This window comes from Meles meles, chromosome 4, assembly GCF_922984935.1.
Source record: "Meles meles chromosome 4, mMelMel3.1 paternal haplotype, whole genome shotgun sequence".
Taxonomy (NCBI): domain Eukaryota; kingdom Metazoa; phylum Chordata; class Mammalia; order Carnivora; family Mustelidae; genus Meles; species Meles meles.
Genome location: NC_060069.1, coordinates 15,213,738 through 15,240,810, shown reverse-complemented (window position 1 = coordinate 15,240,810; position 27,073 = coordinate 15,213,738). Strand labels below are relative to the sequence as shown.

Here is a 27,073-nt window from a genome sequence, read left to right as displayed (position 1 = left end):
ACTGTTAATCTCTCTGCTTTTTTCCATCCTTATTCCTCCATGCTCCTCCAAAGACCCAGAACACTCATTATGGGAAGTTTTTTCGCCCTTAGTTTTTAATTTTTAAAATTTTATATATTTGAAGATTTTATTTTATTTTATTTTATTTATTTGAGAAAGAGAGATTGAGAGAACGAGTGGGAGGAGGGGCAGAGGGAGAAGCAGACTCCTTGTGGAACAGGGTGCCCAATACCGGACTTGATCCCAGGACCCTGAGATCATGACCTGAGTCAAAGGCAGATGCTTAACCAACTGAATGACCCAGGCAACATATTTTATTATTATTTTTTTTTGTTTGGCTATCAGGTACTATTATTTAGTTTCAGGAACAGAATTTTTTTAAAAAAGGAATAGAATTTAGTTGTTCAGCAGTTGCATTTAACACCCTGTGCTCATTACATCAAGTGTCCTTCTTAATGCCCATCATCGAATTATTCCTTCCCCTGACCCCCCCTTCAGCAATCCTCAGTTTATTTCCTACATAAGTATCACTTATGCTTCCCCCTATTTTCATCTTATTTTCTCTTCCCTTCCCCTATGTTCATTTGTTTTGTTTCTTAAATTCCACATGAGTGAAATCATATGGTATTTGTCCTTCTCTGACTTATTTCACTTAGCGTAATACCCCCTAGTTGCATCCACATTGTTGCAAATGGCAACATTTTGATGGCTTTTGATGGCTGAGTAATATTCCACTATAGATTTCGTTATATATTATATATTATTATATATGTCTATATATGCCATATATATAGAATATATATCACACACACATACACACACACACACACATATATATTTATCACCTCTTTATCCATTCATCCGTCAATGGACATCTGGGCTCTTTCCATATTTTGACTATTGTGAACTATAAACTTGCTACTATAAACATTGGGGTGCATGTGTCCCTTTAAATCAGTATGTTTGTATCCTTCAGATAAATACCTAGTAGTGCAATTATTGGTGTTGCAGGATTTTCTTCTCCTTCAGTGCCTGAGGTTCTTGGTCATGCTGCCTTAAATAATGAAGGTGTAGACCAGATGAAGAGTGTGGGCAGCAAAGCAAAATCTATTGAGTGATAGTACAAAGCTCCTGAAGAGCATGGGGACCCAAGAGGGTTGCCACCAGAATTTCTAAGTCTAAGGGTTTTTATGGGCTTGTTGGTGAGCATTTTAATCTGATCCACCGTCCATGAGCCTGTCATCTAATTGGGTTTCTGTCATCTATCCATCACATAAAAAAGGGTGGAGGGCTCCTTGTGAAATCTTTTTAAGGGTGGTTTCCTCTTAGGGTGGGGGTACCTTGTCTCTGCCTGCCTTTCTTCCAATTATCCTTCATCACTGGGTCATAGAGTAGCTCTATTTTTAACTTTTTGAGGAACTTCCATACTGCACCAGTTTGCATTCCCACCAATGGTGTAAGACTTCTTTTTTTTTTTTTTTAAAGAAACTTATGTGGTTGCGTCACAATTCCAGACTTCAAGCTCTATTGCAAAGCTGTCATCATCAAGACAGTACGGTACTGGCACAAAAATAAACACACAGATCAATGGAACAGAATAAGGAACTCAGAAATGGACCTTGAACTCTATGGTCAACTAATCTTTGATGAAGCAGGAAAGAATGTCCCAAGGGAAAAGACAGTCTCTTCAACAAATGGTGTTGGGAAAATTGGACAGCCACATGCAGAAGAATGAAACTGGATCACTTCCTTATACCATACACAAAAGTAGACTCAAAATGGATGAAAGACTTGAATGTGAGAGAGGAATCCATCAAAAGCGCTGAGGAGAACACAGGCAGCAACCTCCTCCACACTGGCTGCAGCAACTTCCTGCCAGAGGCATCTCCAAAGGCAAGGGAAACAAAGGCAAGGGAAAAAGAGGCAAAAATGAACTATTGGGACTTCATCAAGATAAAGCTTTTGCACGGCAAAGGAAACAGTCAATAAAACCAAAAAAACACTGACAGAATGGGAGAAGATATTTGCAAATATCTTATCAGATAAAGGGGCTAGTATCCAAAATCTATAAAGACTTTATCAAACTCAACACCCAAAGAACAAGTAATCCAATCAAAAAATGAGCAGAGGACATGAACAGACATTTCTTCAAAGAAGACATCCAAATGGCCAACAGACACATGAAAACTTGCTCCACATCACTTGACATCAGGGAAATGCAAATCAAAAATCCAATGAGGTACCACTTCACACCAGTCAGAATGGCTAAAATTAACGTCAGGAAATGACAGGTGTTGGTGAGGATGGAGAGAAAGGGGAAACTTCTTACACTGTTGGTGGGAATGCAAGCTGGTGCAGCCACTCTGGAAAACAGTATGGAGGTTCCTCAAAAAGTCAAAAATATAGTTACCATCTGACCTAGCAATTGCACTACTCAGTATTTACCCCAAAGAAACAAAGGTGGTGATCCAAAGGGGCACTTGCACGCCAATGCTTATAGCAGCAATGTCCACAGTATCCAAACTATGGAAAAAGCCTAGATGTCCAACAACCAGTGAATGAATAAAGAAGATGTGGTGTATATACACACAAGGGAATACTACTCAGCCATCAAAAAATAACATCTTGCCATTTGCAATGATGTGGATGGAACTAGAGGGTATTATGCTGAGCTAATTACTTAGCTTAGTCAATCAGAGAAAGACAATTATATATATCTCACTGATTTGTGGAATTTAAGAAACAAGGCAGAGGATCAAAGGGGAAGAGAGGAAAAAATAAAATAAGATGAAACCAGAGAGGAAGACAAACCGGAAGAGACTCTTAATCCTAGGAAACAAACTATGGACATTGGGGAAGGTGTGTTGTGGTGAGTACTGTGTATTGTGTAAGATTGTTGAATCACAGACCTGTAACCCAGAAACAAATAATAATTACATGTTAATTAAAAAATAAACCAAAACTTATCCTTTCCAGAAGTAACAATCAGCTGCCTTGAAATGACAAAGGAGAAAGAGATAAAAAGTGCACTGATGGGAATAATTGTAATCTTTGCCTTGGGCAAAGGAAGGACAGATAAGACTGGAGTTAGAATTAAGACGGAGACTGCCTGGGTGGCTCAGTGGGTTAAGTGGCTGCCTTTGGCTCAGGTCATGGTCCCAGGGTCCTGGCATCGAGTCCCACTTTGGGGTCCCTGCTCTGCGGAGAGCCTGCTTCTCCCTCTTCCTCTCTCTCTCTGTATCTGATGAATAAATAAATAAATAAAAATCTTTTAAAAAGAAGTTTAAAAAACAATTAAGTGAAGGAAACCAAGTGCATTGGGGCCATTCACTGAAGGAGCTTGGTCAGAAGTGACATATTTGCCTATGTGAAAAGTTAGGGTGTTGGTGGAAACACACTCATATGCAAACATATTACACACACACACACACTCAGAAGTACCTAACATTTTATATTGAATTTAGCTTGAACACAGCCATACTCCCATTGTACTGATGACATAGTACAACTGATAATTAAACATTATTTCTGAAAGTTGACTCCCTCAGCATGTCACAGAGATCCCATAACTGGATGGGATCACTGACAAAACTAGCACTGTAAAAAAGGTATACTTATATATATTTAGCTTTTTATGTTTGTATTATAAATCAGGATTACTTTAGATTTGCAGTATTGCATCTTTTTCTTAATTGTGTTAAACCATTGAAAGTAGCTTTGTAGCATTAGATGCATAGGCAAGATTCAAAATAAATGCCATTCTTCAAAATACTCCCCCTCTTTCCTGACAATGACCAACTACTTGCTTGTGTGTTTTTTTCTCCCCTTAGGCAGGAAAAGTTTTTCCTGTTGGAGACAGAGTTGCAACCTGTTTGACTGAAAAACTTCCCAGGGTGAGCATTTTCAATAGGCATTTTTGTAAACCCTTAGGTTTGTCTCTTAAGTTGTCTCTTAAGACAACTCTCAATGTTCCTTAAGAAAGCTGTATAAACTTAATGTGGTCAATTTTGATTCTTTACTGTATTTTGAGAACTTCTAGTGATTTTGTTCAAGGAAGTGAAAACTCCAGGCTTATAATTTTTAGCTCTATAAAACCATTGGAGATACCTTTTATTTCTATAGAAAATAATCATTTATGGTATGCTTTCTAACCTGGGTACTTCTTGGTTGTTTTCTAGATATAACTTTTGAAATATGACATTTATTTCTATAAAACACATTTTAGGAAGTTTCATTATGTGGGTCTGTAGTTGCCCATGTACTTATTACACTCATGCAGTGGTGTTCACTGATTGGGGGTAGGTTAATCCTAATATTTTAAAAACTGTTCTTAATTCTATTTTCTTGTCTCACTATAGCTAATTACTCCACCTGAGGCAAAAAAATTTTTCAACTATAGATATCCACCTGCTGGAGCTGAAAGAGTATTTTATGGTAGAGCAAAGGATCCCCAAATTGCTCCTTATTTGACACATGGAATAAGATCTAAAATTTCGATACCGGTAACTTCTTTTCCTTTTTTCCCTGTACATTATTAGCTTACTAAGGTGAAAATGCATGAATGAGGTATTAATGAAATCATCAGTACCAATTTCCTTCCCACTCTAACTTTTGAGTAGTGAAAAAAAAAAAAAAATCCAAGCTGCAACCGCCAAGAGACTGTAGAGAAATTAGATTGTAGAGACAATCTACGTATTTTCACCTCAGATAATACAAGCCAAGTTGCACTCCATTTTCTCAGGGTAAAGAGAAATGCTGTCAGGCTGTGTTAGAGAACAGAGAGGATGAAGGCTGGGTGATAGAACCTCGAGGCCAGCGGAGTGCTTGTATAGAATTTGGGGGAGTGGGCTGACTGTTACCTGTGTTAATTGGGCAGTCTAGATTCTGAAGACCCGATCTATACCTCTGGAGAGTGCTTGTGGCAATCGCGTGATTCTTGTACTTGTCATTTCCGCTTTTCTAGAATCCGCATCAAATAACCAGGGCACTCTTCTTATAAACCTTAGGGCCTCAGTGAAGTTCATGGAGGGCATCTTTCAGCTACGTAGCTCCAATGCTGACAGTTGTTTTGAAGCGATGAGCAAAGGCGAGGATAATTAAATGTTTTTCCACAATCACTTTCTCTTCTCCCCAGCTATGAATTAGTTTCAGTTTTCAGATTTTTGCTTTTTTTGTTGTTGTTGTATCTGTGCTTTATATGATTTCTTTAGGCAAAGGTATTGATCAACCCGCAGCCTATAACAACATTTCAACAGAAACTTAAAGATAAAAAGGAATCAATATATTTTAGCAATCAACGGGCACCACTAGGAAAATCTCATGATCAAACGCCGGGATTACCTAAAGGCCTGGATGTACTCAATACAACATTTGGGACTACAGTCATCAGAGGTAGTAAGAAAGTGATGGGAAGTTGGATGGTGAAATGTCTTCCAAAAAAAAAAAAAAAAAAAGGAAAATCAGTGTCTTCTTAGAAAACGGGATTAAATATCTTGTTGATGCGGCATTTGGTGGTGGTGTAAATGATGATTCATAGCAAGAAAATGACTCTCAGATCCAGAATCCTTAGCGTTTATGTGTACCAAGGCAGTGAAAATTCAGCTTTTGGAAACATGCAGTGAGTATAATAGAGATGGTATAAAGAGACAGGAGACAGATTCAAGAAAGTTGATACTGGAGCCAGCTATCAAGTCCTCAATCCCTTCTCCCTGGACATGCATTTGTGTGTTTTATCTCCACCAATGCTTCTGATGTGTTCATAACTCTTTTTTTTTTAAAAGATTTTTATTTATTCATTTGTCAGAGAGAGAGAGAGAGGGAGAGAGAGAGCGAGCACACAAGCAGGCAGAGTGGCAGGCCGAAGCGGAGAGAGAAGCAGGCTTCCCGCAGAGCAAGGAGCCCGATGCGGGACTCGATCCCAGGACCCAGGACCCATGACCTGAGCCAAAGGCAGCGGCTTAACCGACTGAGCCACCCAGGCGCCCCTGATGTGTTCATAATTCTTAACTATGAAGCAGACCACAGGACAAATAAGTTTGTCAAGTGCTGTGTATGCTCTCCATCTGAGCAGATCCACAGTATCTACCCACATATGCCAAATGCAGGCAGCTTGTAGAGCAGAACTTCATTCTCATTATGAGAGGGAGTAGAGTGCATCTTTCAATAAACAACAACTTATAATGGAATTGGTCACAAGCCATTGTTTCCTCTGAAGCCCCAGCCTTCTGCCATGGTGTTGGGCATTTTTCCTTCCACCTGTTTCACATTTATCTCCTCCTCTCTTTTTCATGTCTCTTCCTCTCTCTCTCTGTCTCTAGTGATCTTACCAAAGGGGACCTCAAATTCCATTTTTCTTTATCCTGCAAAGAAAGTTGGTTCTCTTTGTTTTTCTGCACCCATTAAGGCTCTACCTCAGGAATCTTTTTTTCCACCATATAATGAGATTATATTCTTTAACATAGTGTCACCACGGTAGAGATAAATTATGCCTCTCTCTTGGGATGTAAAATCTTCAAACTCTACAACTTGATCATATCAGATCTAAAGTTAAAATTAGTTAAAGTTCAAAACTTTAAAAAATGTATTTTAGAGCAGATGATGTATCTTTTTACTTTATAATGGGATTTTAAAAGTGTATTTATGTAGACATGGCATTAGAGCATTATAGTAATTATAACTGTTATCTAGGATTGGACCATTTAATAAGAAAGTACTGTCAAGGTGTACCTCATTTAAATATATAAATAGAAGGAATGTTCCAAAATGTGTATCTGTCTATTCATAAGTGTAGTAGGTCATATATCAGACAAAAAATAGTGCTTTACAGGATTATTTTGAGTTGACCCACTTTCTAATATTCTTAATTATTTGTTTACAGACCCCAAGTCTTAGCAGAAGTCCAAAAGAAAGAAAACTTCTGAATCTATGTTATCAGGTTGAAAGAGAAGAATGAACTTATGAATGGAATTATATTTAAAAATCATTACATAAACAATAAAAACAAAATAATTCACAGTATATAAAACTGGGGTCCTCCAGTCTTGGGAAAGCAGCTATTAAACAAATAACTTATTGCTCTAGGTTTGAGATCAGTCGGAAGAATTTCTTCCTGATTCCAGTGCTTTCCCTAGCACTTTTGGTTACTTTGAATATGGATACTCAGATCAAAACAGACTTAGGGTATATGCTTCAATCTATAGCTATCACCAAATTTATTCCCACAACGCATCAGGGTTTCTGAAACTGACTGTGATTCAAATTTGCTTAGAACATTTTGGGAAGTTTGGAGCAAACTAAAATCAAAATTGTCCTGAGCATCTCAGAATCAGAAAGTTTAACCAGGCTTGGAATACAGCTCAGAATAACCTACATAGTTAGCCAAAACACAGTTCGGATATTCTTTAGAATTCGAGGGAGTGATCAGGTCAAGTGGGGTCCCCTAGGAGAGTAACACGTAGGTGGTGTCCTGTCTTTCTTGCTAAATCTTCATTTGTGTTCTCTCAGAATGCCCATGTAGTTTGTGTCATTGGCATACCTCATTGTCATTTGTTCTGGTCAATTTAAGTATAAGTAGATAAAAGCTACCTTAAAACTGATTTCATTAATTCCTCCTTCAGACTCACCTGCTAGAGATGTGGTGAATCCGCCAAAATCCTACGAAGAAGTATTTAAGGAAGGAAAGGAAGGACATGATTTGTACATTGTTTCTCACAATGATTATTATGTGGGTAAGTGTCTTCCTGTGTAAAATAGACCTGAGGATATAGGACTCTCAGATTTATGAAGAGGAATAAAGGAGATTATGTGCATAAAGTAATGCATAAGTGATCAGTAAATAGTAACTTATTCATAAGGTCATAAACCCTCATAACTAGGAACACATATATTTAGACATTTTGCATATAAAATGTAGAAATGTATGTATTATTAAAAGGAAGAACATCTAAGAAAGGTTACATGTTAGTTTTTGTCAGGATTACTCTAAGGACTTAGATTGGGTAATGGTCAGTACACAATTTTTTGAATCAGATAGAATAGGTTCAAATACTTGCTTGTCCATTAATCTCTTAAATGGGGATAATAATATTGTGAGGATTAGGTAAGTACCTGCAAAATGCATCCATAGTGCCTAGAACATAGTAGGGGCTCAATTACTACTACTACTACTACTATTATGTGATCTTGTCTAATGCAGCTCATTACTAGAAGTGTTCTATAGCACAACTAAAAGGCATTAGATGTTTACAGTGCTATGAAATACAACTTAGTTGTTGACATGTTGATGCTAAGTGGAATCTTGATATAATAGACTGGGAATTAGACTCTGATGTATGTCCTGAGAAAGCCAATGGATTGTATGTGATTGATTCATGAACTCAACCCTCACTAGCTAGAAGCAAGAATTGCCCTTTACTGCAGCACAAGGACCCTCTCATCCTTTCTTTCTCTTATTCTTTACTTTTTCTCCTCCTTCTCCATCCTCTCACACCAATCATAGTTCTTCTCTGTGCCCGTCCTCCTAATTCTGCTCATAGCTGGGGCTGTTTCCTGTGCCCATTGTTCTACTGTCTGGAATCTGTCATTCTCTTCTTTCATGGCCAGTCTCTGCTGCTTCCCCTACACTTGAACACATCCAGTCTTGAGATTATCTCTGCCTTCCCATTCACGCTGCTCCCGCTTCCCTTTACTCCATCACCAATTACTGGTACCCCATCTACTTTCTTGTCTCCCTCCTTTTCTTCCTTTCCTCCTTCCAGTCCTCCCTTCCCTTATTCCTCCTTTCCTCTCTCCCTCTCTTGTGAAAATATCTTATCCATTTTTTTGAAAAAGTTTAGTATGTATTGCACAATAAAATCCAATGACTTTTAATTGTTTTCAATACAACCTGTAAAATACAGGTAGACAACCTGTAATTAGATATCTTCTATGCATTTAGCAATTGGAGGAAAATGAGTATAGATTTTTTTTTTAATTTTTAAAAGAGCTCTAATAGACTATAAGATGACTGACATTACCTTCACTTGCTGATTTTTATGGAAGCCTCATTGGCCTCTTGAAAAGGCACAGAATCCAATCTCTTTAATATTGTCATTATTTTTTCTCCTAATGAAAGTAGCTTTATTTTTTATTATAAAACACATAGTAATTGTAGAGAATTTAAATATCTCGATAACATGGGGCAGGCATCTGGCTGATTAAGCTGTTAGAGCATGCAACTCTTGATTTTGGGGATGTAAGTTCAGCCCCATGTTGGGTGTAGAAATTATTTAAAACAAATCTTTGGAGTGTCTGGTTGGCTCAGTTGGAAGTGCATGTGACTCTTGATCTCAGAGTCATGAGTTCGAGCCCTACACTGGGAGTAGAGTTTACTTTACTTAAATATTAAAACAAATACACACACACACACACACACATACATACAAATCTCAAAAAAATAAGGAGGTGGGATTGGGAGAGGGGGAGGGGGCTATGGACATTGGGGAGGGTATGTGCTATTGTGAGTGCTGTGAAGTGTGTAAACCTGGCGATTCACAGACCTGTACCCCTGGGGATAAAAATACATTATATGTTTATTAAAAAAAAAAATTTGGAAGCGGAGGCGAACTATAAGAGACTATGGACTCTGAAAAACAACCTGAGGGTTTTGAAGGGTCGGGGGTGGGAGGTTGGGGGAACAGGTGGTGGGTAATGGGGAGGGCACGTTTTGCATGGAGCACTGGGTGTTGTGCAAAAACAATGAATACTGTTACGCTGAAAAAATAAATAAAATGGAGGAAAAAAAAATAAGGAGAAAGTAAATGTAGCATTGAAATTCCGTTAGCCAGAGATAACTATATTTGCTATATTGAACATCTTTCTAACCTGCATGCAATAAGCCATCTATCCTTAGTTAAGAGGGATGATATTCCCCATGCTTTTAGGCAACCGGGTTTATACATTAAATGTTTTTTATTTAAAATACTATGTCAAGAACACCATTCAATAACAATAAATATATAACATCTTTTAAATACACTTAATTTTAGTCATTACAAGTAATTAAAATACAAAGAAAATCTTCCTTAATTCCTAATCTTTCACAGGTGATACTTTTTTTTTTTAAAGATTTTATTTATTTGACAGACAGAGATCACAAGTAGGCAGAGAGGCAGGCAGAGAGAGGAGGAAGCAGGATCCCCGCTGAGCAGAGAGCCTGATGTGGGGCTCGATCCCAGGACCCCGGGATCATGACCTGAGCCGAAGGCAGAGGCTTTAACCCACTGAGCCACCCGGGCACCCCCAGATGATACTTTCATAGATGCCTTTGTGTGTTTTTTTTTTAATATTTTATTTATTTATTTGACAGAAAGAGAGATCACAAGTAGATAGAGAGGCAGGCAGAGAGAGAGAGAGAGAGGGAAGCAGGCTCCCTGCTGAGCAGAAAGCCCGATGCGGGACTTGATCCCAGGACCCTGAGAACATGACCTGAGCCGAAGGCAGTGGCTTAACCCACTGAGCCACTCAGGCGCCCCGCCTTTGTGTGTTTTTATATGAGAATATACGTGTGTTTTGTTCCCCACTGCATATACTTTTTTCTATTTCCCTTTCCCCCATTTAATGAAATACCTTAGTTGCATTTTCATGTCAGTTATCTATACCATATTTTTCAGTATTACAAGTAACATTGCCTATATATCTTTGTGAATATGATATATTTTTTTAGGATATATTCCTAGATTTATGAGCATATGAAATATTTACTCTTAGAGTAAACCATTCACCCAAATGGTGCCCCAATTTGCCCTCACACCCATAGTATATTAGAATTTGCATTTCTCCACATCCTCCTTAATAGTGAGCTTTCCCATCTTCTTTATTTTTACTTAACTGAGAGACAAATTATGATTTCACATTATTGTTTTTTTACATTGTTTGGGTTACTAGTGAGGCTGAATCTACATCATTTCTTTAAACTTAGTTGATCTTTAGTTTTAGTCTTTTTTTTTAAGATTTTTATTTCATTATTTGACAGAGAAAGACACAGCAAGACAGTAAACACAAGAAGGGAGAGTGGGAGAGGGAGAAGCAGGCTCCCATTGAGCAGGGAGACTGATGTGGGGCTTGACCCCAGGACCCTGACATCATGACCTGAGCCGGCGGCAGACGCTCAACAACTGAGCTACCCAGGCACCCCTAGTCTTACTTTTCTTATCTAGAAAATAGAAAACTAATACTACATCATGACTTGAAAAAAGTAAAGTATTAGATCTTAAGTATAAAGACCTCCCTTTGGGTTCTCAGGCTTCAGTTCCTAATATGAGATAAGTGATTATAATAAAAAGGGAGGGTTGCAATGTTCTGATGATCTCACCAAATCTCTGTGAGAACAAGTACACAACAACAGCCTCTCAGATCTTAGCAGAGTGGAAAGGACAGCTGGGGTCTCAAAGCACTGCTGTACCTCCCCTGATCTTCAGAATTTCTGTAACATTAATGGGGCCTGAATTTTTCATCATTTATATGTCTTTCTCCTACATCATTTCTCGACTTATTTAACCAAGTATTAACACAGGAACTCTTGTCTTGCCAGTCTCGCAGCTAACATAGGAGAGTGCTTGTCCTCTGTAGCCAAATCTGTGCAATCCTGGCACTGTTACAATTGCATTTAGTTCCCACTCTCATTTTCAGCGTCAATGAGAGCATAATGTGCTTCTGGCAAGATAAGGTTATTTGTGTTGCTTCCTCTTTTTTTCACAGGAGAAGCAAAGAATCGAAAGTATAACCCGTCAAGTTTCCATAGGTTTAACTTGTATGGGGTTCCAACACCACATTTTAATGATGGAAGAGCCATGGCAAAAACTTTATATTGGCTCCATGAGCTACAAATGTAAGTTTAATTATATTGGGTCTTGAAACAGGTATTAAATACATGTCACATGGACTTTAAAGAAGAGTTGTTGGGGGGCGCCTGGGTGGCTCAGTGGTTTAGGCCTCTGCCTTTGGCTCAGGTCATGGTCTCAGGGTCCTGGGATCGAGCCCTGCATAGAGCCCCACATCGGGCTCTCTGCTCCGCGGGGAGCCTGCTTCCTCCTCTCTCTCTGCCTGCCTCTTTGCCTAGTTGTGACCTCTCTCTCTGTCAAATAAATAAATAAAATATCAAAAAAAAAAAAAAAAAAGAAGAGTTGTTGGGGCGCCTGGGTGGCTCAGTGGGTTAAAGCCTCTGCCTTCAGCTCAGGTCATGATCCCGGGGTCCTGGGATCAAGCCCCGCATTGTGCTCTCTGCTCCGCGGAGGGCCTGCTTCCTCCTCTCTCTGCCTGCCTCCCTGCCTACTTGTGATCTCTCTCTCTCTGTCAAATAAATGAATAAAATCTTAAAAAAAAAATAAAGGAGAGTTGTTGATTAAATTTATTTTTTTAAGGGGTATAGTATATTGACATGGTTTAAACATAAAACTAATAGGAAAATATATATAGTAGTATGTCTTCCAAACTGTCCAGTTCTTACAGAGATAACCGTGATACTGTGTATGTGTGTCATTCTAAATTACTTCATGCCTTTATAAATAGCAGATCTGAAGATATATGTATGTTTTTCATCTATAGAATCAACCCTATTCATGTTTTTTTTTCTTTTCTTTTTTTAAAGATTTATTTTAGAGGGGGTGGGCAGAGGGAGAGGGGAAGAGAAACACAGGCAGACTCTGCTGAGCGCAGAGCCCAATGTGGGGCTCGACATGGGGCTTGATCTCATGAACCCAAGATCTAGAAACCCCAAGATCACAACCTGAGCTGAAACCAAGAGTCAGATGCTTAGTCCACTGTGCCACCCAGGCACCCCAACCCTATTCATGTTTCTTAAAGATACGGCTTTCTGATCTCTATAAGACAATCATATCACATATAATTGTACTGTCATTTATCATTTAGCTTTTTTAGTAGTTATTTGGGCACCTGAGTGTCTGATTTAACTCTTGCAAACTGTGATCTTTTATGGCTTAATTCTATATATGACTACTTACCTAGAGAATAAAAGTTCCTTAATTTTTTATTTTCTGTGTTATATTGTATATATAAGCCAATATTTAAGCATTGGGAGGTTAGCAATAAAAATTCATATTTCCTACTATGCTTAAAAAATCAGAAGATTGGAAATACTGAAGTAGTGGCTTGAATGGCGCCCTTCCCCCCAAAAGACACATATTTATTCTAATTCCTAGAACCTATGAATATTGCTTTATGTAGGAAAAGGGCCTTTGTAAGTGTAATTAAGTTAACAATCCTGAGATAAAGAGGTCATTTTGAATTATCTATGTGGACCCTAAATCCAACGATAAGTGTCCTTATAAAGGAAGGTGGAGGGAGATTTGAGAAAGACAAGGAATATACGTAGAGAAGAGGTGATAGTGATGTTCCTGGAGGAGATTGGAGTGATATGGCCTCAACCCAAGAAAGGTCAAAGAATGCCAAATAACCTCCAAATGTTGGAAGAGCAATGAATAGACTCTCCCCTAGAGCCTTCGGAAAGAATACAGCCTTGCTGACATTTTGACTTCTGACTTTTGGCCTCCAGAGTTGTGGGAGAAGGTTTTTGTTGTTTAAAGTCACTGGTTTGTGGGGATTTGTTGCAGCCATCACAGGAACCTCATACCTTGCCCTTGCACTTCTCACGTCAGTGCTGGGAGTGGATTTGTTTTGCCCTCTTCCTTCTTTAAAGGAGACACTGGCCATCCAAGACTCCGTGGGTCTCCGTGTGCACGTAAAGTTTGCATTCCCACAGATACCCAAACTGCCTGGTTCATTTGTCTGTCTGGCCCTGGTGATAGGAGGAGCTCCCTGTTACAGATGTGGAGGGCTAAGTGCTTTACATAGTAGTGAATTAATCCTACCAATAACTCTGGGAGGTAGGTGCATTATAATTTTTATCCTTTCCATTTTACAGGTGAAGAAACTGAGGTCCACAGAAGTTAAATCATTTACTCAATAGTGTGCAGCTAAGAAGTACTAGGGGTAGGAATAAAACCTAAGGCAGTGTGGCTCCAGAGGCTGCCCCTAACCACTATACCAGGTTTATAGCCACTGGATTCTGTGATCACAGAATATCGATTTCCATTCCTCTTCTACTTTTTTATTAAATGAGTTTCCAATACTTGAATTATTCAAAAACAATAATGGTAAAACACAAACATCAAACAAGTTCTTATAATATTTTATTAAACCCATATGAGATAGTTTTCTTTGTAGTACAGAAGAGGCCATATAACAAATATTTGTTAACTGACTAATATTAAAGCAGTTAAACCACATATAAAGGAAAAATGAAGAAGAGATTTAAATATTTATTTAAATATTTAAGGACTGTTGATAAATATCATTAAATATAATATAGAAATTAATGCTTAGTGATAACAAAATATGGTTTATCCCACTTAGAAACCTGCTATCAATTTATAAAAGACCCGAAATAAACACATTAACAATAATATGGTTCTTTTTTTTTTAATAGATTTTATTTATTTATTTGAAAGAGAGGGAGATAGAGAGAGAGCTCAAGCAGGGGGAGCGGCAGGCAGAGGGAGAAGTAGGCTTCCCCCTGCGCAGGGAGCCCGAGGCAGGACTTGAGCATCATGATCTGAGCCACCCAGGTGCCCTGATAATGTGGTCCTTAAGAAAATCTTAAAAGCAGAACCGTTAGGTTATTAACAAGGACATATTTATCAATGTTTTGGTGGGATAGTCATAGAAAAATACACTGAGTATACCCCAAACTAATGCAATGTCATATGCCAATTATATCAAAATTTTAAAAATACACTGAATTTGTAAAAGCAGGTAATATTCAGGGTTCATTTTCATCCAACTTGTTTCTATCCCCAAGGAAACGTTGTTACTGGAACTATGCTTTATTTGATCATACTTCTTATATTTCAACACTTAATTATTGCTAAAACAATAATTCTTTATTGCTTTGGTTTGCTGGATTTTAAAAAGGCTCACTGGGGCACCTTGGGTAGCTCAGTGTGTTGAGTGTCTGACTCTTGGTTTTGGCTCAGGTCATAATCTCAGGGTTGTGAGATCAGGTCATGACCTCAGGGTCATGGGATAGAGCCCTGAGCTCGAAGGGTCATGGGATTGAGCCCTGAGCCGGAAGCCCAGAGCTTCGGCTCTGGGCTCCACACTCAGTGTGAAACCTGCTTGAGAGTCTCTCTCTCTCTCTTTCCCTCTCCCTCTGTCCCTGCCCCTCCCACTCTGTCTCTCTCTCAAATAAATAAATAAATAAAATCTTTAAAAAAGAACTCACTAATTCACCCTTCAGCGTTTTGGAGTTAAGTATGTTTACATTTTAAGGTATCTCAATTTTATATTTTTATGTAAACTTGGTTTACGCTCAACTTTTAAGGGATATATTTCCTCTGTAAAGCTACCTCTATCCATACTCTTCTTACGACCTTTGGTTTGATAAATCAGAATCTTCATGTGATAGGTGAGTGTGTGTGTGTGATTGAAATAATTCACATGGAGGCCATTATTGCAAGTTGTTTAGTGAATGCTGTGAGGCTGAGCAATGATGTTGCAGTTATGGATATTTCGACAGAGATGACCGCTTGCAGATACTTCCTACTCCCAGAAACAAAATCCAGGCAATTTTAGGGCAAAAGGAATAGGCTTTGTGACTTATATTCCTTCACCGCTTCATCCCTGCATGTTCCTAATTATGCCTTTTGGAACTGGTTTTTAGAATGTCAACTTTATTTGTTCAAATTATGGCCCTTAAACTGCCATTGATTTATTCTGACTATACCATATTGTTCTTTTTTCCCCTTTTTGAACTCATGGGAAGTAAATGAAGACAGAAGAGATGAATTACTTTGTATTTCATCTTTTGTTTCTCCACAGAGTGTCACTCTTCTCCAGAAATTTATTCAGCTCGGTATTTCTATAGTAGAGGAAATAGTTTTAAAAGCAAATGGAGTTTAAGAATTAAATGTTCATTGTTTTTAGTCTTAACAAAACAATAGAGAATTTATTAATTTTAATGTTATTAAATAGTAGTGTTGTAATTTTCCAGTTCTCAAAAGAAACCTTGTTCATTTAATCACAGTGATAAAAGTAATGAAATTATGTTACAGAAAATTGGCAAAATAAAATCACCCATAATCCTGTCACCAAAATTCAACCATTATTATCTTTTTAATGTATTTCTTTCTAGTGTAGCTTCCTGTGTAAATGTTTGCATAGCTTTAACCAGAGCACAATCCTATTTTATATCCTGCTTTTTCACTTAACATAAAGTAATTTTATATTGTTGTTTATTCTTAAAAACTAACATTTAAAATGCATGTGAAGTGTATTCTTGTTAATGGGACATAACTGCCCTCCATGATCAAACATTTATCTTCTTTTTTTCCTTTATAGTCAGTGAGGCTACAGTCATTTTTATATCTATAACTTTCCCACATTTTAAATTATTGTGTGGATTATCTTCCTAGGACTGGTTCCCAGACATAGATAAAAGGGAATGACCATTTTTATGCTTTTTGAATCATATTACCAAATTATTTCGAAAAGGATTATAGCAATTTGCATAAGCAGTCTACCAAGTGTTTTATCATACATTGTGCCAATCAGTGTTGGGTATTCTCTCTGTCTGTCTGTCTCATTTGCTTATGTACTGTGTTCAAAGTACCACTTTCTTATTCTTTTATTATAGATTTATTAGTCTCCATATATTTGCTTACTAGATGTGAATTATTTGTTTATATCCTTCTGTTATTTACTTATTTGGTGCTTAATTTTCTTCAAGAAATTTTAGTAGTTGCATTTTTGATGATGATGTTAACACCTTGGTTTTGTTTACTGAAACATTTTTAAATTTTTTTTTTAAGATTTTATTTATTTATTTGAGAGAGAGAGAGAGAGAGGGAGCATGAGAAGAAGAAGGGTCAGAGGGAGAAGCAGACTCCCCACCAAGCAGGGAGCCTGATGTGGAACTTGGTCCCGGGACTCCAGGATATGACCTGAGCTGAAGGCTGTCGCTTAATCAACAAGCCACCCAGGTGCCCCTGTTTACTGAAAAAATTTTAAATCTGCTTGTGTTATTCTTTAGACCAAATGTTTTATTCAATTGTAAACTTATCTTTATAATGAATATAAGTGATAGAAGAACGAACGTATAATGCTTTTTTTTTTTTTAAGCATATAACTTTTCTTGAAATTATGTGTATATTTTGATGGCCCAAATGATACTATGGTATTCCAAGGGGCGCCTGGGTGGCTCAGTTAGTTAAGTGTTGAACTCTTGATTTCAGCTCAGGTCAGGATCTCAGGGTCTTGAGTTCAAGCCCCATGTGGGTCTCCATGCTGGATATGGAGCCTGCCTAAGATTCTCTCCCTCTTTCTGTCCCCTCCCCTCCCTACTGGTGCTCTCTCTCTCTCAAAAATAAATAAATAAATAATAAAAAATAATAATTACGAAAAGAACAAACGACAGTTGGGTATTCCTCATTGTATATATATATATATATATATATATATATATATAATTTGGCTGCCAGGAATACTTGGTAATAGAAATGCTTGACAGTTTTCTAATTTTATAGGAAAAAAGGAGCTAAGATCGTATCCAAAAGAGTTGATGATTTCAACGAAAAGTTTCAGCATAAACTTGGAAGAGTTTTAGACCCGTAAGTTAATAATTAAGTTTGAATTGATAATGTCTTTGGATGAAGTACTCTTGGGGTAAATGTTGGTTTGTTTTCTATTAGGTTCTATCTATTAAGTAAGAAAGTCATCCCTTGGTGTTAATCAGGGAACTCTCTTAGGTTCTCTAGGGCCTGGGGTTCTAGGAAGGTGCTGAGTCCTCTGAGATGAAGAGGGCATTCAGAGAAGGAGGGCAAGAGAATTTTATGTAAAGCTTTATTTCTGGGGTGTTAGAAATCTAACTTATCACGTTACGTTTTTTTCTCTCTCTCTTTCCTGTCTCTGTCTGTCTTCCTATCTGTCTCTATTTCCATATTCTGCTTTGAGTATGTTCTTAATTTTCTTTTTAAATCCGGGCTTTTGAAAGCCAGGGAAGGTGTTTAAGCATTGTCTGCGCAAGTGGAAGATTAGACAGAAGATGGGCAGGAGAACTTCTGTTTGATCTTCATAGTTTGGTTACAGGAGAAGTGCAGGCTGTTAAAAACATATGGCAAGCATGTTTTAAATTCCAGAGATGCCATGTGGTGAGTATTTTAACTAAAGGATTTGTTTTCTTTGATAGCATTGCAGAAACAATGAATGTTCCCCCAGACCACACATTTGGAGCTTGTCTCCGTGCTGAGGAGTATGGTAAATATACAAACTTTCTCCTTAAAAAACAGTAACATCCTCACAAAGTTATGTGGTTGAATTCACCATCTCCTTCCTTCAAACTTCGAATTTTAAAGGCTTAAAATGTTATATTAATATTAATGAACAGTTTGTAGCACAAAAAAGAAAAAAAATATTCATATTGTGTTTGAAATAGGTACAGTTTAAAGCTTTTGTGAATGAATACCTTAAGTGTAGTCAAGGCTCAGAACTTTATTTAGAAAAACAATATGGCTTGTATTAAATAAGCCAAGGTGATTTGAGGCAGGTTTTTAATGAATTCCAGCACTGTACTAGGCCCTTGTTTCTCAGGACCTGGTCTTCAGACTGGCCATGTTGGTGTCCCCTGCAAGTTTCCTAGCATTGCTGAACCTCAGGCTCCACACCAGACCTACTGAAACTGAAACTGCATTTTATGATATTCCTGGATTAATTCTAAGCACATGCAAGTTGGAGAAACCACTGTAGTCTTCAATCACAGAATTAAGAACCACTCTCTTCCTACCAGCCAATCAATCAGTTAAGCTATAAATTGGCAGAAGAAACTTGCCAGGATTTTGTCTTTATTTCTAAGCAATCTATATAGTAGACATCCAAAGGGAAGACTATGCTATAGCTTATCAGGATTGGGCTGTATATCAGTGGTTTTCAAAATATAGTCTGTAGTCCACCTGCATTCAAATCATCCAGGGAATTTATTAAATATGCAGGTTCCTGATAGCTGTGCCCAGACATTCTGATCCAGTAGGCTCTTGTGTACACTAAGGTCTGAGAACCGCTACTGAAAATCTTTTAGCTGAAGCCCACTCACTGACAACATATATATTTATTGAGCTTATGAAACAGTGTTTTAGACTATCACTAATTGCATTAATTAGGAGATTGTATTTCAGTTCTGTCCTCAGATGAACTGTTACATGTTTGATGTATGCCTGTTCATCTTAGAGGCTCTTCCTACCAGTAAGAGCTGTTAGGAGATGATTTAGGAAATCCATCAACTGGCCTAAAAAAATAAATAGGTAATTGTGGTAAATACTGCTTACTTGAGGGAGGCTTCATGCTGGTGGGTGCTCTGTCTTACTGTCTGTTGGATCCTCAGGGTCTAGCACACAGTAAATTTTTCACAAATCCTTATGGCATGAATTGGTGAATCCAACACATGGTTTATCATTTTGACAATTTGACAGCATTGACAAATTTCCCAATAATGGATCGAAGTTATCCCTACAAATGGAATGAGATAGTGTTATGGAATGAAAAGGAAGAACACTGACATTAATAATTTTAGTATATGTGCTGCCGAAGTGAGCACTGACATTAATAATTTTAAAAAATATGTAAGTATCAGTAGCAGCACTGGGCCTGCGTAGTCTAACTATGAAAGGGGACTCTGAGGCCTCTCTGGACTTTTCCTGGAGTTTATGGATGGATGCAGATTAACTCCAGGTTCTCACCTTTTGTGACTGTTATTGGGGTCAATTGATAGCATTTAAAAAAAAACAAACAAAATCCTGATAGCATTTATTCTGCAGAAAGCTGCTGCTTCTAGAAACATCTTGATTTCTTAATTGGGCCTCAATTTCTCCTTTACACTTACTTACGGAAATAAAGGCAGCAGTACCAGGAATGTCTCGTCTCTAAGGCCTGGAGTTATTGGTTATGTTAAGACACCTCCAGGAAGAGTGCAAGGGCTGTGGCCTGCTCCTGGGATGCACCAGAGTAGAGGCAAGTAAAAGGAAAAGTCAGGACTGGTGGACAGTGCTGCCGAATGGGAAGCGGTTGCAGGCAGAGTACAGTTAAAGAGCTTGCTTGGTTTTTCTGACAGCCATGGTGTGGTAGCTAGGTCATAGGTCTCCCAGGGCCAGAACTTGCGCTCTTGATTTTAGCTATGGAGAGATGACTCGAGTAATTACAAGTGATATGACAGGAGCTTCAAACATACTCTTTCAGGGCCATGCCAGAAGATATCAGCATACATTTCACTCAATAGAAGTTACACCTAGTGGGATTATGGTGGGAAAACCAGGTGGAGTTGAAAAAACAACCAACCAGATGGTTATTTTTGCATGTTAATAGAGAGGGAAGGCCTCTGAAGAGCCATCTTGTAGAAGAAGGAAGACCTCCATTATACACAAGAACCACCCACAGTGTTTATATCAGAGGCAGGAATGTGCCTGCCTCAAATAAGCCATGCTTATTTGTCAAAAATCAGTCTCACTGTCTTGATTTCCTCTCAGAGAGCCTTGCTTGTGTTTGACCCACTTTAGGATGATCTGATGGTAGCTGATTCCATTTCAGATGTTTTGGTCTGAGGCACTTGCCCAGTTCCTGGAACCAGCATTGTTGTGGGCTTCTCACCCATATCTACCTGTAAAAATGTGACTTTTATCACAACATGTGACATTAGCTCCTGATTTTATAATAAGTAAGAATCTTAGAGGTGCAATGGGTATCTATTAAAAGAGACCCTTGACAGAGCCTAATACAGGGCCTTACACAGAGTAGGTATAAATATTAGCTGCTGTAAACTGTAACAAATGTAGTGATTTAAATTATTCCATCTAGAATATCATAGTCAACTGCCAACATAATCCTGCCCCAAGAAAGCGGGAAGGGAGGAGTATAGGCCAGGAGAGAATGAACTGAGGCAAAAGGTTCCTTCTTGTGACATCTACCAAGCCATCACATCTAAAGCAACATGGTCAACTCTAGTCTGATCGCTGTCACCATTAACATCCAAGGAATGTTTCCCAAAAGGGAGTGGCAAGGAATGCTTATAGGCAGTGTCTGTGTTTGTACTTTCTTTGTGTCATAATCTGGGGAAGTTCCTCTAAGTCATCAATGATAAATGGAAACAAGGCCAGGCCTGGAGGGATGTTGCAGGTGGATTGGAGAGTTTATTACTTCCAGATAATGGAGGGGGCGGTGGGTCAGGACTCAGTTAATAGAATTGTGGATGAGGGTTGGTGTGCAGGTGGTTGTACTCAGGAAGAAGGGCTGAGAAATGGGAGCTCGATACACATACTGGAGGCAGACTGGAAATTCATATTAGGAGGGAATAGGGTATTTGAGTTCAATTTTTGCAAGGGATCCCAGAGGTTTAGTCAACTTCAAGGCATATAGGGTGGCCCCCACATGGACTCTGCCCTAGCTTTCAGATCCTCAGCATTGTAGACAAATGTCTGCGAAGAGGTAGAGACAAAGGCTTAAAGTCCCAGGAAAGATAGTCAAATAGGACTGATGATTTCCCACTCCCCCTACCCCCCAGCCCAAATTCATTTTGTTAGAACTTCTTCATTGAGCAGAGAAGTCACATAAAACAGAAGTATTAAATCTTATCAATTACTTTATGTACTTTTTTATACATACGGGTTTTCTGTCATGCTGCATAAAAATGTCAGATTTAAGCATGAGGTTTTTTTTTTTCATTCACAGACTTTGCTAGATCTCTCTTTTTTAGGATGGGAATAATATTAACAGACTTTAAATTGAGATAAAAGACTCCCTCCTCCCCCTCCCCCCTTTAATAGGAGCTGGTGATCTCATCCACAACAGACTTCCGGGTGAATATCTTCGAGGCAAGGATAGGCAGAGAGCCCTGATTGCAGCCCTGCGACATCACTTGAAGAAATTTAACTACCAAAACTTTGACACTTTGCTGGCAGCCTTCAGACACTATGATAAGGCCAGTATTGAACGGAGTTTTTTGGACTGTGCGTGACTTATAGATCCTGGCAGGTTGGTGTAGATCAGGGATCAGCAGACTGTGGCTGGAGAGAGTCAAATCCAGCCCACCACTGTCTTTGTAAATAATTTTACATGACAATTTGTTTTAAGTATTTTCTATGGCTGCTTTTGCACTACAAATGCAGAGACTGAATGGCCTGCAAAACCTAAAATATTGCTGTATGGCCCTTGACAGTAAAAGTTTGCTGACCCCTGGAGTAGATCAGTGATTGCCAAAGTGTGGCCCTTTTAGCACCACCAGGGTTACTTGGGAACCTATTAGAAATATCCATTCTAAGGCCCACCTACTGAATTGGGAACTCCAGGTTGGGGCCTAGCAATTGTGTTTTAACAAGCTCTGCAGGCCGTTCTGATACAACATGAGAGCCACCGTGGCAGAATGAACTGTGGTGTGCTGGGAGCAAAGGGGTGGTGTGGGGGAGGGGCAGGCATCCTAGATCCTCAGGGAAGACTCCTGGGTCTAGGCCGTCTATACCTGAAAGCTGAGTATGTACACAAAGTGCTGCCAGTCTGCATCCAGGTCAAGCTTGGAATGCTTCTCCCCAGGGGGAGCAGGATGTAGTTTCAGTTTTGAGAGTGTAAGATGATTCCATTTTCAACATACTCTAAATTGTGTCCTTTCATAAAGTCAGATCAATCTGGGCCTGCATAATTACCTCACACCATTTTAGGCCATCACAGATTTGCTTTCACAAAGCTGCACTGCCTTTAGCTATGGTAAGGTACATTATTGTTAAACCCCTTGTGAAACATCACACAATTTTGTTTCTATGCCCATGGTGCTGTTATTCATTTCTGTCACATGGATCCTCTTTATAAAGAAACCCAGTCTTCCTAAAGGAAATAATTGTGCTTCATTTATGTATCTGGTTTGTTTTTACCTCATAAGCAGCATGAATTTTGTACTGATTGTGAATACCTTTTTGACTTGGCCACCAGAAATCTCAGAGCCAATTCAACAAAACAACATCCAGTTTGTGAACATGATCTTAACAGCACATATTATGTGAGCTCTTTTTTTTTTTTTTTTTTAAGATTTTATTTATTTATATGACAGAGAGAGATCACAAGTAGACAGAGAGGCAGGCAGAGAGAGAGAGAGAGGAGGAAGCAGGCTCCCTGCTGAGCAGAGAGACCGATGCGGGACTCGATCCCAGGACCCTGAGATCATGACCCGAGCCGAAGGCAGCGGCTTAACCCACTGAGCCACTCAGGCGCCCCATTATGTGAGCTCTTTTTAAGTCCACATTTCTTCTTATTTTATTTCATCTTGATTTTCTCTTTGTCCTCATTTCCTCAATTTTGAGGCTCTGTTTAATGGTACTTATTTTTCTAGGCATCCCGAAACGACTTTAGAATGAGTCTAATTTAAACAAATAAAAGCTCATAAATAAACCTGCGATGATGCAGTGCATCATAATCTTGATATGAGAAGGGAAAAAAAGGCAGAATAATTTTATTTTATCTCAAAAAGAAAAGATAATATTTGTATCCCCCTTCCAATGTTGAGCACAATTTTAGAAAAGTTATACTTCACATTTTTTATCTTAAAAAAATCTTGATTACTCATGGGCTTATTCAGTTTAATCCATTCATTTTATTTGTTTTTAGATTAGAGGCCTGTGTGCATGTATTGTACTGATGAATAAAAAGGGGGTTAAGTATCTCATTTAGGTTTGTACCAATTATGTAGGGACAAACACCAATCAGTCACTCACTATATGTCTCACAAAGTTGTGTTTAAAGAAAATGTAAGTATTCAACTGTTTCTCTGGGTTTTAATAGAGACCAATTGCTCTTTACAGGTAATTTAAAAATGAATCTTCAGAATTAAAATATGTAAGCTAAAATAAGTGCATTTTAAGCTTTACAAAAATACAAGTATCTTACAAAGATGATAGCGGGATAAATTTAGATAGCAGTGATATGAATCAGAGAACATACCACAATACATAGTGCTCTGCTTTTTAAAAATTCTTCACTTTAAATGTAATTACAGGCAAGACGATCATCTTAATAGCTGTTGATTATCTTAGTGAACCACCAGGCATATTCCTTATGATAAAATTAAATTAAGCAGGGAGAAAATTACTGAGAATTATTTAATGTTGATACACCTTTTAAATAGTTAACTTTTAATATGCACAATGCAGTGCTCAGTGTCCTCTAGGAGCTTTTTCTTTTTCTTTTTTTTCTGAGAGGGTAATAAGACGTGGGTCTTCTAGAACAGCTGTAGGATAATTTTTGATTATTTGAATCTTTTATTATTGAATGCCCAGATTTACTTTAATGAAAGACACAAAACAAAACAGAACAAATAAGCCATGATTTTCCAAATGAATCTTCTTGGCTTAGAGGATTAATTCTGCTATTTATTGAACACTCAGTGTACATCAAACATTATTCCAGATAATGTGCAGTCTTTCCACTGAGGAAATTTAAAATCTAGAGAGGAAATAAAAAGACTCATCATGTCAACAAGTGGTCACAGTAGGGTCCCAAATTTTCAAAATAAGTATATTATTTCAATTCCTTTAATTATTTTTTTGAAAATTTTAATTTCTTTTCATTTATTTTTTTCCATCACCCAGTTACCCCATCCCCCACCCCCCTCCCCTCCAGTAACCTTTAGTTTGTTTCCTAGGATTAAAAGTCTCTTATGGTTTGTCTCCCTCTCTGGTATCATCTTGTTTTATTTTTCCTCTCTTCCCCTATGATCCTCTGTCTTGTTTCTCAAATTCCACATATGAGTAAAACCCTATGATAATTGTCTTTCTCTGATTGGCTGATTTCTGTTAGCATAACACCCTCTAGTTCCATTCATGTCATTGCAAATGGCAAGATGTCATTTTTTGATGCCTGAGTGGTATTCCGTTGTGTATATCTATACCACATCTTCTTTATCCATTCATCTGTGATGGACATCTAGGCTCTTTCCATAGTTTGGCTAATGTGGACATTGCTGCTATAAACATTCAGGTGCAAGTGCCCCTTTGGATTCGACCTTTGTATCTTTGACATAAATACCCAGCAGTGCAATTGCTGGATCAGGTGGTAGTTCTATTTTCAACTTTTTGAGGAATCTCCATACTGTTTTCCAGAGTGGCTGCACCAGCTTGCATTCTCATCAACAGTGTAAAAGGGTTCCCCCTTCTCCACATACTTGCCAACATCTGTTGTTTCCTGACTTGTTAATTTTAGCCATTCAGACTAGTGTGAGGAGGTACTTCATTGTGATTTTGATTTGCATTTCCCTGATGCCAAGTGACGTGGAGTATTTTTTCATGTGTTTTTTGGATGTTTTCTTTGGAGCAATTGTCTATTGATGTCTTCTGTCCATTTCTGGATTGGATTATTTGTTGTTTGGGTATTGAGTTTGACAAGTTCTTCATAGATTTTAGATACTAGCCCTTTATCTGATAAGACATTTGCAAATATCTTTTCCCATTCTGTTGGTTGTCTTTGGGTTTTGTTAACTGTTTCCTTTGCTGTGCAAAAGCTTTTTGTCTTGATGAAGTCCTAATAGTTCATTTCTGCCTTTGTTTCACTTGCTTTTGGAGAAGTGTCTAGCAAGAAGTTGCTATGGCTGAGGTCACAGAAGTTGTTGCCTGTGTTCTCCTCTAGGATTTTGATGGGTTCCTGTCTCACATTTAGGTCTTTCATTCATTTTGATTATTTTTGTGTGTGGTGTAAGGAAATGGTCCAGTTTCATTCTTCTGCATGTGGCTGTCCAGTTTTCCCAACACCATTTGTTGAAGAGACTGTCTTTTTTCCATTGGACCTTCTTTCCTGCTTTGTCAAAGATTAGTTGCCTAGAGAGTTGAGGATCAATTCCTTTTATTCTAATCATTATCCAGGAAGGAGCTGAGATGAGATTATTCCTTTTTGGAGACAGCTACATTCAGTGATTAAACAGGTTGTGTGAGCCAGAAGCTGGTGAGGAAGATAGACAATTTTTGAAAAGTTTTTCCAAAGCTCAGTCCTATCAGGTGGCTGTGGATGGCTGGGTGTAGGAAAGTTTCATTGAATACCTTGACTAACAGCTCATTGTTGAGTAACACTTTGGCTATAAGACACACCATTGCCAGGCAGAGAATGGTCCAGAAAGCAAAACACACGGGTTAGATTAATTTCATGGGCCATATGCTTGTGCTTGGTGTCGGCTGATAGAACTGGGATAGCAATTCCATAGGTTGAGAATGTGTCATCAGTATGGTGCACCACCAATAGCTTTGAGAGGGGACAAAGGTTCCATGTAGTCAGTACGCCAGGAGCATGGAAGCAATGTCTTATGTGTGATGTGTCCTCCCCCCATGAGACAAACTGGCCAACTTTTGTCAGGAGTCACAAGTATGGCATGTGGTGTGGTAGCCTTTGCCTCCAAAACAGAGTGTGATTTACTTTGTAATGATTAGTGTGCTACCATGTCTGGTACAACAGTGGATCCATGCAGCAAAGGTAGTAATATGGATGGTTTAAGTTCAGTCAGAAGCTTGATTTCTATCTGAGAATGAGCAGAGAATGGACCCTTATCATGTTTTCAATCTATACAAATTGCTATATTGGGCACTGTTGGTACCATCTATTACAGTTTTGAAGGACCTCTTGATTCAACTGCCATATCCCACTTAGGTTTTCAGCTAGGGCTATGGAGTTTGCATTTTTGGTTGATTTGGGCTTGTAGCAGAAGTTTTCATAAAGGAGTCTATAGTCCAAGGCCTTTGCAACCCCTTGTCAAGATAATATGTTTAAAATTCTCATTCTGTTTCAATATAAGCATCAGGGATGTTTTCTAGGCCTACGGACCTGACTGCAGGAATTTATCTAGAGTTTGTTGGGCGAGTTCCTCATTCTCCAGGGATCACCTTCATAAGCATTTTAAAACTAATCCTGGGCATAAGAGCTGAACACTAGTCAATGACTCATTTATCTTTTCTCTTGGAAGTTTGTCTCAGAAACTTCTCTGAGAAGGCCAAAGCTCCCTTAATAGCAGCCGGGA

At 38.4% G+C, this 27,073-nt stretch overlaps 1 protein-coding gene across 1 annotated transcript in view; it reads left to right on the top strand.

Moving 5' to 3' along the window:
• Positions 1-27,073, top strand: part of EFHB (EF-hand domain family member B) — a 52,257-nt gene that overhangs the window by 15,800 nt on the left and 9,384 nt on the right. The window contains exons 2-9 of the mRNA XM_046003504.1: positions 3,831-3,893; positions 4,359-4,502; positions 5,211-5,391; positions 7,617-7,727; positions 11,737-11,866; positions 17,577-17,660; positions 18,239-18,306; positions 21,858-22,012. Of these exons, the coding sequence (XP_045859460.1) occupies positions 3,831-3,893; positions 4,359-4,502; positions 5,211-5,391; positions 7,617-7,727; positions 11,737-11,866; positions 17,577-17,660; positions 18,239-18,306; positions 21,858-22,012 (936 nt within the window). The remainder of the gene's footprint in view (positions 1-3,830; positions 3,894-4,358; positions 4,503-5,210; positions 5,392-7,616; positions 7,728-11,736; positions 11,867-17,576; positions 17,661-18,238; positions 18,307-21,857; positions 22,013-27,073) is intronic.